The sequence below is a fragment of the Sparus aurata genome, chromosome 13 (genome assembly GCF_900880675.1).
Source record: "Sparus aurata chromosome 13, fSpaAur1.1, whole genome shotgun sequence".
Classification (NCBI taxonomy): domain Eukaryota; kingdom Metazoa; phylum Chordata; class Actinopteri; order Spariformes; family Sparidae; genus Sparus; species Sparus aurata.
Window position 1 is genome coordinate 24,676,707 of NC_044199.1, and position 13,570 is coordinate 24,690,276.

The following is a 13,570-nucleotide window of genomic DNA, read 5'->3' on the forward strand; positions in this document are numbered from 1 at the left end:
ATATATTCCTTTAGATACATATTTTACCCCAGCAGTAAGGTGCTGGAAAATCTTAAAAATTACCCTTAAAAGTGCTTGAAAAGTGCTTGAATTTGACCTTGAAAAATGTGTACGAACCCTGATTAATAGTCCTTTTAATCCTGTTACTCTTGTATATTATTCCCGTAGACCAGATAATCTTTCAGTTTGATTGTATATCCTATAACATGTATATCATTAAGTTCTGAAAAGATTAGAACATTCTTGTAATTGCTTACAAGGCACTCCATTGCTCATTTCTGAATTACTGACCCTTTATGTCACTGAACGGTGTCTTAGGTTGTCCAACCAGAACTGGAACTCTTGGTTATTTCACAAACTGATCTTAAAACTAAAGGCGACTGATCTTTTGCGGTCCTGGAACAAGCTCCCACCTCCAAACAGATCTGCTGTGGACTGTGGCTCTTCTCTTAAAGCAACACTATGTCAATCTCTAAAGAAAGAGACTTGTTGTTGAGCTTTGGGTTATTGGCCTGGGTCAGATGCTAATCATGCCCAATTAATGCAGCCATTGAAATTTGTTAAACCATGCTGATTTAAATTTTAATATAATATTTTCAACCCTTTACCCTTACCTGGGGTTAAGTAGCCGAGGCGTCCCAGGCCCTAGTGACATCCTTCAAGTTCTTTTTCTTTACCTTGGGTATGTAATCCTTCCAGCAAGATGTAACTTGGGGTGCTTAACCACCTTCCTCTTTTGGTCCGGACTTTCAGATTGTTCAATTTGATCCAAACTAAATTAACAGGTTTGAAACCTCACCTTGACCACGGTTCATACAGCTGAACCTGGTTTGACTGAAACAGGTGATCTCGGTCCAGATCAGACTGAGCTATAGTTTGTTACGTTTCTAGTGTGAAAATATTATTTTGGAAGGTTTAAACTTTCTGACCAATTACAGGCAGTTATGGCGGGTTAATGTCAGAACCGGGGAAAGGAAAAAAAAGAACCAGACCAAAATGAGCTGTGGGAGCACATGGGGAGAGAGCACTTCATTGAGACTGGGTCCGATGACTTTCTAAAGAGTTGTTAATCATCAAAATGCAAAGACTTCAGTTTTTTTCTGTGAGGGAACTGTGGCACGCTACTCACTGAATTGTCAACGCACTGACATCAGATGCACATCTGTCAGAAAAAGAATCAATTTCAAGTATACGGAGAAGCTGCCCACTTGAGCGATGATGACAGCAGGTAGATATGTCATTTAACTTCTTAAGTCCACTCGCATAATTGCAATGAGAAGCCAAAACTGAATGGATCAAATGTATTTGTAACACAACAAAAAACGTACTTGTGAAAGTACCCTTATGTCTCCTTTCAGGGTGAATTAACCCAGCAAATCCCCCAAAAGGATGCATCCAGGTGGCCAGTCTTTTTTACATGGAGTTGTAGTTTTCCATCTGGATCACTCTGACTGGTTTTTGCCATCAGGTAACAGCCTCAGTGGTGTCACTGAGGGGAAGACACTGTCCTAATGCAGAACCAAACCCGAGTAAGTCTCCAGAGGCCATGTGTCACCCAGCATTTACTATTCAGGAAGAAGCAGATTGTCTGCATCAGACTGTTAATAAGTCTGATCAGGCTATTTGAGGAGGAACCCTCATGTTCTTTCTGGATTTCATCCTCAAAGCCAAAACTGCTGTGATGGAGAGAATAAAGCCAGATTACGAGTGGGGTGAACTGATGAGTCTTTTTATAGAAAGAATGTGGAGGACTGCTCACTTTTGAAAAGCTGTTTATGTAACAGCAGACAGCACTGTTCCACATGAAAGCCCTGTTACAGCATCACATCACTCCTCGCTCTGTGCGGCTTCTGACATTTCACTCTGTTACATGAAAACAATTTGTTCATGTTTCATATTATTCACTGCAGTGGCTACACTCGCTCCTGACCCTTCTAATGTGTGATTTTGATAACCCCGGAGGATTAATGGGTTTTAGCAGGCTAACCTTTGCTTCGTATTTCAGTTTCACACAGATGGCTCTCTGTCTTTTCTTTTTTTTTAGGACTGTAAGAAAACCAAAGATGGAGCATCTTTGACGTCACCCACAGCTGACGTCAGATAATCTGAAGGGATGTTTTGACTGTTGCTGTTTGTCAGTAACCGAAGCCAGAAAATCCCAATTCGTGCAGCTCAGAAGGGTGCCCAGTCAGGTCTGAGAAGCTATGAGATGAGTCATGTGAGAGGAAATTGTGATAACTGTTTTAATTATTTCTCCTAGTCTCTTCTTTGTGATATATTACAATTTCACCTCTTTGGGTCTTGAACAGTTTAAATTGATTTTTACGGGACATTTAGAGGGGAAAAAACATCTGAAACCATCAAGAAATAATACTGATTCACTTGATCAGCTGATGAACAGCCTATTTCAGTTTAATTGTTGTTTTTCAATAAATTGCTTACTAAATTTTTTTTTTGTGTCACTCCCTTTCTTCTTTTTGCATTTTGAAACTCTACTTAGAACCTTTTTAAGATCCGTGAACAGTGCAAAATGTAAATTCTTGCAATTTTTCAACTGGTCTTAAAATTTTGAGCAGGAGTGTATATGTCACCATAAGACATACATCTTATCACAACAACCTGCAAACATTAGCTAGCAAGCTCAGCCAACGTGCTAGCTATCTACCAACCTACCAATAAAGTCGTGTTTAAGTCCAAGTCTAACCTCCAAATATGGACCAGACAGGCTATAAATGAATTCGCTTGAGGTGGTAATAACAGTCTGGTTACCTTTTAAACCTTTTATTCTGTTAATGGGTAGAATTTATATCATTTCCAAAAGCACCCAGCTTAGTTTAGTAATAGACCAGTGTGAAGGATACATGGGAGCAATATAGCAAAACCTGAGAATGGATCTGCACCCAGCGATGCGTTGACATCCGAGGCGGACGAAAGGCCACAGCCATCCCAAAGAGGGGCACGGACTTCAGACGGTCACTCTTCAATAAAGAAAAGCCACCAGCCAAGTACTTGATCTAATCTTTATATACATGATAATTAGTCACCAGTTACAATACACATATTTATATACTACAGGAACATAGATAATACAGGTACTCAACATGTGTTTTACTGTTTTTTTATAATTTTTTTTAACCTAACCTGCATGTTGAAGAAGAGCCAATCATGGGGTTTGTCTTCAAACCTGGAGAACAAGAAGGACAGGGCTGCTGGGTAGGGACCAATCACAGCCCTCAGACATCCCCCCCCCCCCCCCCCCACTTCTTTTTTAAAGAAGAAAACTTCACAGTCATTTTTCCATGGACATGCAGCTCATTTAACTTAAGCACTTGAACTCAAAACTAGCTGGCTGTGGACGTCTTACAGGAGGTGTAGGAGTGTGTTAAGTGAGGCAGCAAATTATGACTCATAATCCTATTCTCTAAGGGGAAAAATGAATGAGAAATTGACTTCAGGAACTCAGCGTTTATGCTCCGTGACCTTTCAAGTATAGCTGACAGAACTATTTTGTTGCACCCTTCAGCAGAAGACAAACCCTCAGAGAGCCTTTTAATGCAATGTCATTATTGCTTACAGAGAAAAAGAAAAAGCTTTTTTTTGTGTACATAGACACACAGTGCAGATTCATGGAGGGCCCTATCATTAGACAGTGATTATGGGAGAGCAGAGCCGAACTTCTGCTTGCTTTCATCGTCAGGGGAGGGAAACACCCGACTAAGAGGAACCTTTAGTGCAAGCAGAGCATGAGTGGGGAGGAAGTGTGGGTTTCTCAAGCATAAGTAGAGGATTTACCACAAAGAATCATGGTAATTGTTTTTATTGCTCATACAGTGATAACTTAATCTGCAGTATGATGAGTAACACTGTATGATTCATAGGGTTCTGGTGAACGCAACCAATTGATCCTCGTCACTGAACGCAGTTGTGTTACGTGTCTCCCTCCAGAGTGTGCCGGGCTGTGCATCAAAACACTCAACACCTGCAGTGAAACTACACCGGTGATTTTTTTTAAAAATCAACAGTTTCAATCAACGTCACAGGAGAAAGACAACTACTGCTGCACTGCACAGCTGCTCTGAGGCGTGGCCACAAGTACACCATGCTATAGTCTGAACAGAGACACACAGAAAAGATCTTGTTATAACGACGAAGCATCTCGTTGTAGGACAAAAGAAAACTGACTGAGAAAGGTTGTGTTCAGTGTTCCCAAAACAGTAGGCCCTGGAGACAGGTTAGTCCCTTGTCGGTTGGTCCAACACTTTGGTCCCAACTACATTATATTCAACACAGGATGAATCACTTTGGGGACCCCCTGACTTTTTTTTTTCCCTTTAGTGCTTCCATGAGGTTTGGAATTGTGGTTTGAGTCAAGTTTCTCGGATTTGATTAATTAGGTACAGAAAGTAATGTTCCCGTCAGGATGAATTGTACCAACATCATCGGGTCAGAAATTGCCCATAACTAATGACATTCCGACCAGCCTCAATGTTTCGTCCTTGTAAATGTTAACATGTTTGCGCGCTAACCTAAAGGCACAATAGTGCGATAAAAAGACCTGCAGGCTTTGCTTTTTTTACACTACACCTGTAAAGTGCTGCCATAGTATATTATTTTTGATAGGATTACGGAGCTAAAGAAACCTGTCGAATAACCCCACCGTGTCAGTGGCTCCAGTCCAGCCAGCTCATCTTATTTTACACGTATATCATTTTGGCTCAGTTACTGCTGGATAAAAGGTTAAAAAAAAACAACTAAAAAAAACAACATTGGCGCCTTGAAGAAGGGGCAAAGAGGGTGACAATGGTAAACATTATGTGCATGCTTGACATCAGCATTGTCATAATGAGCATGCGAGCACCACTGTGCCACGGGAAAAGATCTTCTGGAATATGTTTAAAGATGTTTTTTATTTGACTGAAAAAACTTTGTCATTATAACAAGACCCTGAGAGAATCTATCTCGCTGTTGCAGTCCTGAGTTTACTGCCCTGTGTGACCCTGTATAAGATCAAATCTGTTATCTAAGAGGTACACAACACAGTGGCTCTAAGTGAGGTCCAAACACCATTTTACTGAAACACCACAGCAGCTCAGTTCACTCAGGTGTTCCTCATCTCTATTCAACACCATGCTAATTGGAATGAAAACCTATAAACTACTGATATAATCTGATTGGCAAGATGTGTTTTTAAGGCTGGCACTGATAAACATTTTAAATCCAAGCTGCAGATTGGAGATAAAATATTTTAAGCCGATAATTAAGATCTTAATGTATGTTTTTCCTGGATTTTTATTCTTGTCAGGGTAAGAAAGCAGAGTGAAACAGCAACTAGGCCATGATAGGACACTACAACTCTTCAGTGAAAGCCAGACTGGTTCAACACCTTTTACTTTAGCGGCTTTTGAAGGCAGAGGCAGGGTTTATCAAGTGTTGCCTCTAAAGCAGTTTAGTAACATCACATCCTCACCTCCACCTTCATCCGGTGGTGGGAGATTTGGGACAGTAACCCAACAGTGGGGACTTGTGAAGCATGGATTAAAACCACTGATTTACGAGACAGAATTATTGTATGTACACACCTCCAGCACTTACTCAACTCACAATTAGTACTTATACTATACACACGCATCCGTGCCTAAGTGAATTTTTAAAATGACCTTGATTTTTCCATTTCTTCACCCATCTTGTTTGGGTATCGACGAAACACTTCTGGAGACTGTAGTGATACTTCCACAAAGGGATCCAGTGGCCTCAGTTTGTTGAGTGTCTCGACAGTACATTCCTCATAGATAGATAGATAGATAGATAGATAGATAGATAGATAGATAGATAGATAGATAGATAGATTGCCCCCGGAAAGAAGAATCTCCCAAAGAAACACCACCTCATGTTGACCCACTTCTCTTCTCTACATTCTGCTCCACTGACAGTCTGATATTCTTCACAAGTCAGTCCACGGGATGGTGTCAGGAGAGTGAAATTAAAAAAATGGAGCACTCAATTAAACGTGAGTCCCCATCTACCAAAAAAAAAGAAAAAGAGATCAAATATGGGGAGGTGATGGCCTTCTGTGTTGAGGATGTTGTCTAATGAATCAGCAGTTTATCAGCCAGTAACTGTACCAGGAAAAGCGTAATGACCAGGTTCTGTAGATTGTTTCTCTAACATCTTGACATTTTAAAATTCACTGCATTGACTAAACAATGGGGACTGATGTTGGGATTGTTAGGTAATGCTAATTGATGTGCCCAAATAACTATTAGTTAAACCCCATCCCCAACCGCCACATGGACACAATACATTCACGGTCCATGTGGTTGTAATAAGAGTGATACTTGGTGTATGGTTGGTTTAGTTTTGTTTTATAGCCTTTCCAAAGTGTTATGAATCTATTGGTGTTTGCCTGTGTGTCCTCTAACTAGCCTCTAACTTTTGTAGGGGCACAGGTTAAGTTATAAAAGGTACCATTCAAGAAAGTGTCATCTACTGTAAAGCCACTGTGTGGGAGCTGGTACTACTAGTATCCGATACAGCTGCTAACGTTACAATTAATGTTAGCTGCTAATGATGAGTTTAACGTCAGCTGCTAAGTTTAACGTTAGCTGCTAATATCATGCTCTGATTACATCGAGGTTTCTCATCCTTACACTTTCCTTTGCAACATAAAACATGACATGAAAATTTCTGATCAAGCTAGCTAAGTTAAGCAGCTAGGCTGGGTCACATCAGAATGAAATTATTGTATGTCTTACGTTATCACAATGTTTTGTATGAAAAACTGTGTACAAACAGCTTGACGCTCAGGATAAAAAATAATACCTGTTTTTTATTTCCATGTCTTCTAGGTTAGCTAGAGCTAATCATAAGCATGTGAGGAAGCTAACCTTTCAAGGAGAATTTGTAGCTTTAGTCTCAGTCATTTAGTAAAATACCAAATAAAGTATGTTGCATCAAGGGGATTTTGAGGACCTTTTTTTTTTATTTATAGAGTACTTGTTTCTAAATCAACCAGACAAGCTAGCTAATGTCAATCAGCTAGCTTGCTAGCTCTAATAAAATACCCTTTACAACAGCTGTCATTTCATCCAAAAAGTGGTAGCTGGCCTGTAAGAAATCTAAGGCCCATTGTTTAAAAACGTCTCAGAATTCTTATATATGTAAATCTGCTACCATCATCGTTTTCAAAAGTGTGATGCAATAAAGTAGAGCCATAACTGAGTGGGGCGGGGCTTAGAGAACAGTCATTTAGTGCCAAGGCAAATTAAATATGTAGCAGAAAGAGGCAACCAAAGTAGTTCAAGTGTGTTGACAGGAACAGGGTAATTCTTTACTACTTTAAAAAGGTTAAATAAAAGACGTTTGACTTTGGGGTTATGTGTGTCGGGGCTAACCTATGATTTCATAGTTTTAATAGCAAGTGTTTGATATGGTTAGTTCACAATCAGCAAGTTTGGATACAAGTGCATTTGAAAGAAAGTTGCACATTTTTAAAGCAAAGTCTTTCCACATTATTGTCCCACCAAGTTAACTGGGTGCTAAATGTATTTTCTCATATATATCAGCAGGATTAATATTTAATGATTAGTTGTTTGTTAATTACAATTATGAATTATCATTATGTAGGAACACTACAGAATTGACTACTTACCATATTCGGTGATAGATATATGAAAACAATAAATTTAGATGGAGTTTGAACATTCGTATGACTTGCTAACATAACTAAAGTGCAGCATTGTCAGCAATTTGTTAGACAGCAGAGAGGGGGTCACTCCATTGAGGAATCTAGATCAGATCAGAGAAAAGATCCAATTATAAAGGTGTTATGGGGCCATGGGAGCCAGCCTCAGTGCATTACACTGGCAGTGGGAGCTATCAATGTAGCTGTTGGTAATGAAGACTATAATGTTGCAGAGGGGCTGTTATCATCAGACTTTATTTAAAGATCGGAAACTATCTTACCTCAAGCTACTGAGGCACACAAATGTGCAGATTCTCTTCATCATGTTATCTGAAGGACTATAAATCTCGCTTTCTTCATGAAACGTTTTATAACACTCTCATGTCTGTATGATGAATATGAAGCTAGTGTACTGTCTTCAGCCAGTTAGCTTAGCTTAGCATAAAGGTCACAATCCATAGCCATCCAAAAAAGTACTAACCCTAAATTGTTGCCAGATTTTTTTCTCTTTCACTTTTGGACAGAGCTCAGCTAGCGGTATCACCCTCCTGCAAATCTGACTCGCCCAAAACAACCTGCTCTAGTCTTTATGCTACGCTAGGCTTATCGGCTGCTGGCTGTAGCTTAATTTTACAGTTTACAGACATGAAGGTGGGATTTATCTTATCATCAACTCTCGGAAAAGCAAAAACACTTCTGAAAACGTCGAACTATCCCTTTACAGTGGCACATGATATGTCACAAGAGAGTGCTGCAGGGAAAAAGGTTGGCATTTTTGCACTTCTGGTACCCTTATCTGGAAGTCTACTGTTTTTTAAACATTTTTTTAAATTTTTTTATGGGTTTTGGGTCGACTGCCTGAAAGAAGGTCTGTGGTTGACACAAGCTTAAGATAAATTTGAACGATTTGTTCTACAACGTAAAATACATAACTTAATACCCCACATTTGAGTTTTAAAACATTCACGTGTCTTAGAATAACTGTTGCTTACAAGTGGCTAAATGGTGTTAGCTTTTCTTCTTCTACAGGCAATCGTATTTAAGCTTCAAAAATCTGAAAGTTATTATTATCATGTTAAACAAGACGTGTTTCATCAATAATCCAAAACCAATAGGCTTTTTGTCAAGGAAATCAGGGTGGTGCTAACTTTCGTGTTAGCCTCCAAAATTACATCATCCCTGCAGCACTCCATATGACCCGATTGAAAGTAAAAGTCAGACTGATTTCTTAATGGTGATATCACCACATGAACTTAGTAAATAATTAATATGTGTGTGAGTGGAATAGGCTTTAATACACATATGGAAGGCACGTGTTCTGCAGCTTTCAACTATCCTGGCCCGACATTAAATGGTTTGCACTTATCAAGCAAGCTGGAAAATACTTCTGTTCAATGGGATTCAAGAGAAAACACATCAATAGCTATGTGGCCCACCAACAACTACAACCAAAAAAACAAAAAAAAATGTTTTAAAACCCCCCCAACAACAACAAAAAAAAGCAGCGTTATCCCAGGAGTATCTCCCCATCTGAAATCCCGGACTACATGAAGGACATTTATTCAGGTAAGTGACTGCTAATCTTTTATAATCCAGTGTTAAGTGCTTTTATCTGGAGACAAATTGTGGCTGTATAATGGCTGGGTCACTGACTGTATGGGAGGGGGAAGAACAGCATGTGCCTTCAGTCCCGGAGACCTGGAGCGACAATTGTTCCTGCCTCCGCTGTGAACTTTCATCTGCCACCGAAAGGATTGCTGAGGGGGACAAGACTCAAGCTAAGCCATTAAAGCTTGATCTAATGCTCGGTTGCTCGACGTTCTCGACAGCGAGACAAATGATATGTCACCTGAACCTGCATTTACACGCAATATTTAAGAAATGGAAAGAAAGTGATGAGGCTGAGTGATGCCACAGTCAACCTCTTTTACTTAGCATGTATGTAGAAAAATGGTAGTGGAGGTAATGATACACAAAAGCATATAGGGCTGTTTTTCAAGGTTATGGCTGGGCCCTTAAGTTCAGATAAAGTGGAATCTTAATGCTACCGTGACACTAAAAATGAACTTTTGAACTTTGTAGAACCATTTTGGAAAGTCTCTTTCCTTGTTCATCTAGAGCATGACCTGATTAATTGGCATGACAATTTGTTTGGCTAATATAATCCTCACAAATGTTACTGGACAGTGGTTTATATATGATCTGGGAAGTAATAAGATGGGTTTTGGCCAAGAAGTGTACATTTTTTCTTCTTCTGTAAGTAGGACTATACACCTACATTGTTGTTATTTCCTGCCCAAAACACATCATTTCTGTCTCAAGACACTGTCGAGAGTGTTGAGCAGCAAAGCATATGAATTAAACTTAAACGTGTGTTTAGACTGAATGCAAATCAACTGCGCTGAGGAGCTTTTTGTAGTCCAAAGCAGACTAAAGCGCAAGCTATTGACACACTGATTTTAAAGTTTACCTGAAACCCTCTCCCTCATTATCCCTAAGATCCATTTCACATTCAGTCCAACCATATCTTATCAATCTGTATTTTCAGCTCTGGCTTTCATGTTGACTGATCACTGGTCACTATTTAGAGGATACAGTTTTGAACTTTACCTACAGCATTAAGGAGTAGGGCTTGTGTTTACTGGGCCAGCTTACATATGGAAACATTTCGGCTTAGGACAGGGAGCACCACTCTTCCGACAGAGATTCAATAATCACGCAACGACTGCAGGAGCCACGACTACCTACTATCAAAGAAAGACGTGTTGTTGAAGGCAAAGATGGGTGGGTAGGTTGGTGGTTGGGTTTAGGGGCAGGGAGAAAGACTGAATAAATGCAGGGGATGGTTTGGTTTGGGTCATCTCTTCAGATGGTTGTATCATGGGGCAGATGAGGCACTGCCACTCCAGGCCTCCGGTTGGAGTGGCTCTCCATGTGTGGCAACAAGTGGCCAGAGGGCATCAGGCCTAGCAGCTGCTTGGATGTGCCCGGCCACCTTCGGCTCCACCGGCGACTACCATAACCAAGCCTGCGGCTTCGGCTCACTGCCTGGCCTAACAGCATGGCTGTCTGGGGCCACAGTGGGTCCGTGAAGCTAGAGATGCCGGGCTCCTGAAAGGGGATATGGGACCTGCGCCTCAGACGGCGTTCTTCTCGATAAATGTGGGAGGTTGCGGCGAGGTCAGGGCCAAAGTTGGAGCGGGGCAGCCATGAGCCCTGGGTCAGAGAGATACGACCCTCCAGCGAAGGCCCCAGTAGGCTGAGGCTAGTTCTGTCCGTCAACGAGTCCGTTCGGTCTTCATAGCTGAGATCAGCGGGGGCTGAGCACTGTTGCAGGGGCCAGCCTCCACGACTCTTACCCCCTATGTCCGCAGTGCTGCCTCCCTCACCACCATCTCGCTCTACCCTGACCGACTCATCTTCCTCCTGGTCCTCCTCTTCTTGTTGTTCCTCTTCCTCCTCCACCTCCGCTACCTCCTCCTCCTCAACTTCTCCCTCCACCACACCCTCCTCGTCCTCTTCTGTGCTGTTGGGCGGTGGGGATCGTGGGTCCCGCAAGAAGACAACTATGACAGTGATATTATCACTAGAGCCCGCGTCACGGGCTGAGGCAACCAGCTTATGGGCTACCATGGTGGTGTCTCCAGTGTTCTCCTGGAGGTGGTCACTGACAACTCGCACTGCCTCATCTGGACCAACTGTGTCCCAGAAGCCATCACAGGCCAGAATCAGGTAGTCTTCTGTTCCGTCCAATGGGAAGACTGCATGGTCTGCATCACCACAGATGTAGGGCTTATGCTCCGAGTCGCCTGTTAACACATGGACAGGTTATTCTGTTAGGGCTGCTCGTACCAGTATCCCAGCAAATATTCCTCCCTATTTAACTGGTTTGAATGGAACAAGTAGAATCTCTTGGTTTAGCAGCAAGAAATACTTGACCTGATAGTTACCTATTGCTCTGGATACAGACAAACTGCCATTAACCCTCCATGTGCCAAACCAGATCACACAGCCTCCCAGGGCCTCGATCCTCTGCTTCTCATCCTGCAGAAAACACATGAAGCACAGCTGGCTTTAGGCGCAGTCATAACGGCGATGACTGTCAAATGGCACATGGCAATCTCATCCTGCCATTCCCTGCAGCAAATGACTCAATGCAGTGCATTACCTGCCTCTGATGTGCACTTAAACTCACACTCTTGGACAGCACAGCTTTCAGTACAGATTTTTGACAGAAAATGTACAGTGTACACTGTGACAAAACAATGAAGGATGATGAAACATGTAGTGAAAAAAAATGTCATCAAACAAAAGTTGAATGATGAATATTTCTTGAAACTGAAACTTGTAGTACTTTTTGTAATGCAGAATTTACAAGGACGCAGCAATAACAACAAGAATTTGTTGTCAAGAGAGTTTAAAATTGTATAATTAATCCTCTGTGCTAACGGACATTACTAACTGTACACTTAAAAGGAACAGCAGCATTTAAGGAAATATTGCTTGGTTATTTTCTGGCAGAGCTGGCTAGCTTAACTTCATATAAAGACTCGAAACAGCAGGAACTCGCTAGCCTGGCTCTGTTCAAGCTACCAGCAACTCTTCAGATCACTAATTGGCAATGGCAAACTATCTTTATTTACACTTATGAATAAGATAGATGTATGCTTTCTAATCCATAAGTGTAAATAAAGATAGTTTGCCATTTTATGATGACTTATGAGTCAGGCTGCTTTCTTGGCGGGGACCAGTAACTTCCTGGTTGAGCCACTGGTTGCCTGGCAACTGCTCAGAGTAAAGAAACAGACAGGCATCAATAAAACAGTGAATTGGGTTTTCTGCTTTGGTGATTAAACAAGATATGACAGTTAGTTATTATGATTAGGAGCTTTAGATGAGCCAGTAGGTGGATTTCTATTACATTTGTATAACAGGCCGGGAGCTAGGTCCACCCCTCAGGATGTTTTTTGCTTAATTTTTTCCACTATTATTTCCTGTTATCCCATACATTAGGCCATCACAAGTTGATAACCTCCAGCCCCAACTCAGGGCCGTTTGGCCTCAGGGGCCAAAAAAAACCCTTTTTGGGAAAAGCGTCCGGCGAAATGATGTAATTGCATATATTAGGGTTCTGCAACTGCATAAATGGTCAGATAAGTCTGAAATTTTGCATGGTGTATCTTGACACATAGGGGAAACTATCAGAATAATCAGTTTACCCCAATCCCAATCCGCCACCTTTAGTGCCCAAAGTATCTCTGTGGATGAAGTCGCAGTAGCAGTGGGTGCTGGTTTTACATTTAAAGTGCTTTGCTTAGCAGTGCTCAGGTCAGAGTCAGTTGAAAAACACCTGGGTTGGTAGGCCATCTCTCGCGGTCTTCTCATGTTGGATTTGTTTCGTTCCCTTAGCATAACTTAATTGCCAACATTAAAGCTCTTTTTGCAAAGCTTACATCTCACACGTTGGTCAGTCTCTTGTTTGGTTTCCACCCAAAGTTTGTATTGGTCTTTCGAGAGCCATGAAATATTAAATGCACACTTGCCCTGCACTATTCAAACATCATTTCAGCTAGCTGGCATACGTGGAGGGAGAAACGGAATGCACGGAGAAAGAAAGCAACGTGACATGACCCTAACCCTGCAGTTGACACGCTGTCATGTGTCGCCTCATATTAGAGCTAACGTTACGTTAAAGGCAAGAGTAGGATTTTCCTAAAAAACAATGTATGGACAAAAAAAAATCCCTCTCTATCACTTATAAGCTTATGTGTACTTTTTTTTAATGTTTTGGTGTAATTTTAATTATCATCTGCAGCCTCTCTGTGTCGACACAGAGCGGTGACACAGAGCAGAGGAGAGGAGCTTTTGTGTGACTGAACCCTCCTTTGC

At 41.4% G+C, this 13,570-nt stretch overlaps 1 protein-coding gene across 1 annotated transcript in view; it reads right to left on the reverse strand.

The window, feature by feature from the left end:
- Nucleotides 1-3,006: 3,006 nt before the first annotated feature.
- Nucleotides 3,007-13,570, reverse strand: part of ppm1e (protein phosphatase, Mg2+/Mn2+ dependent, 1E) — a 56,867-nt gene continuing 46,303 nt past the window's right edge. Inside the window, exons 7-8 of the mRNA XM_030437564.1 lie at nucleotides 11,632-11,725; nucleotides 3,007-11,490 (exon numbers count right to left, since the gene is read on the reverse strand). Of these exons, the coding sequence (XP_030293424.1) occupies nucleotides 10,547-11,490; nucleotides 11,632-11,725 (1,038 nt within the window). The 3' untranslated portion in view covers nucleotides 3,007-10,546. The remainder of the gene's footprint in view (nucleotides 11,491-11,631; nucleotides 11,726-13,570) is intronic.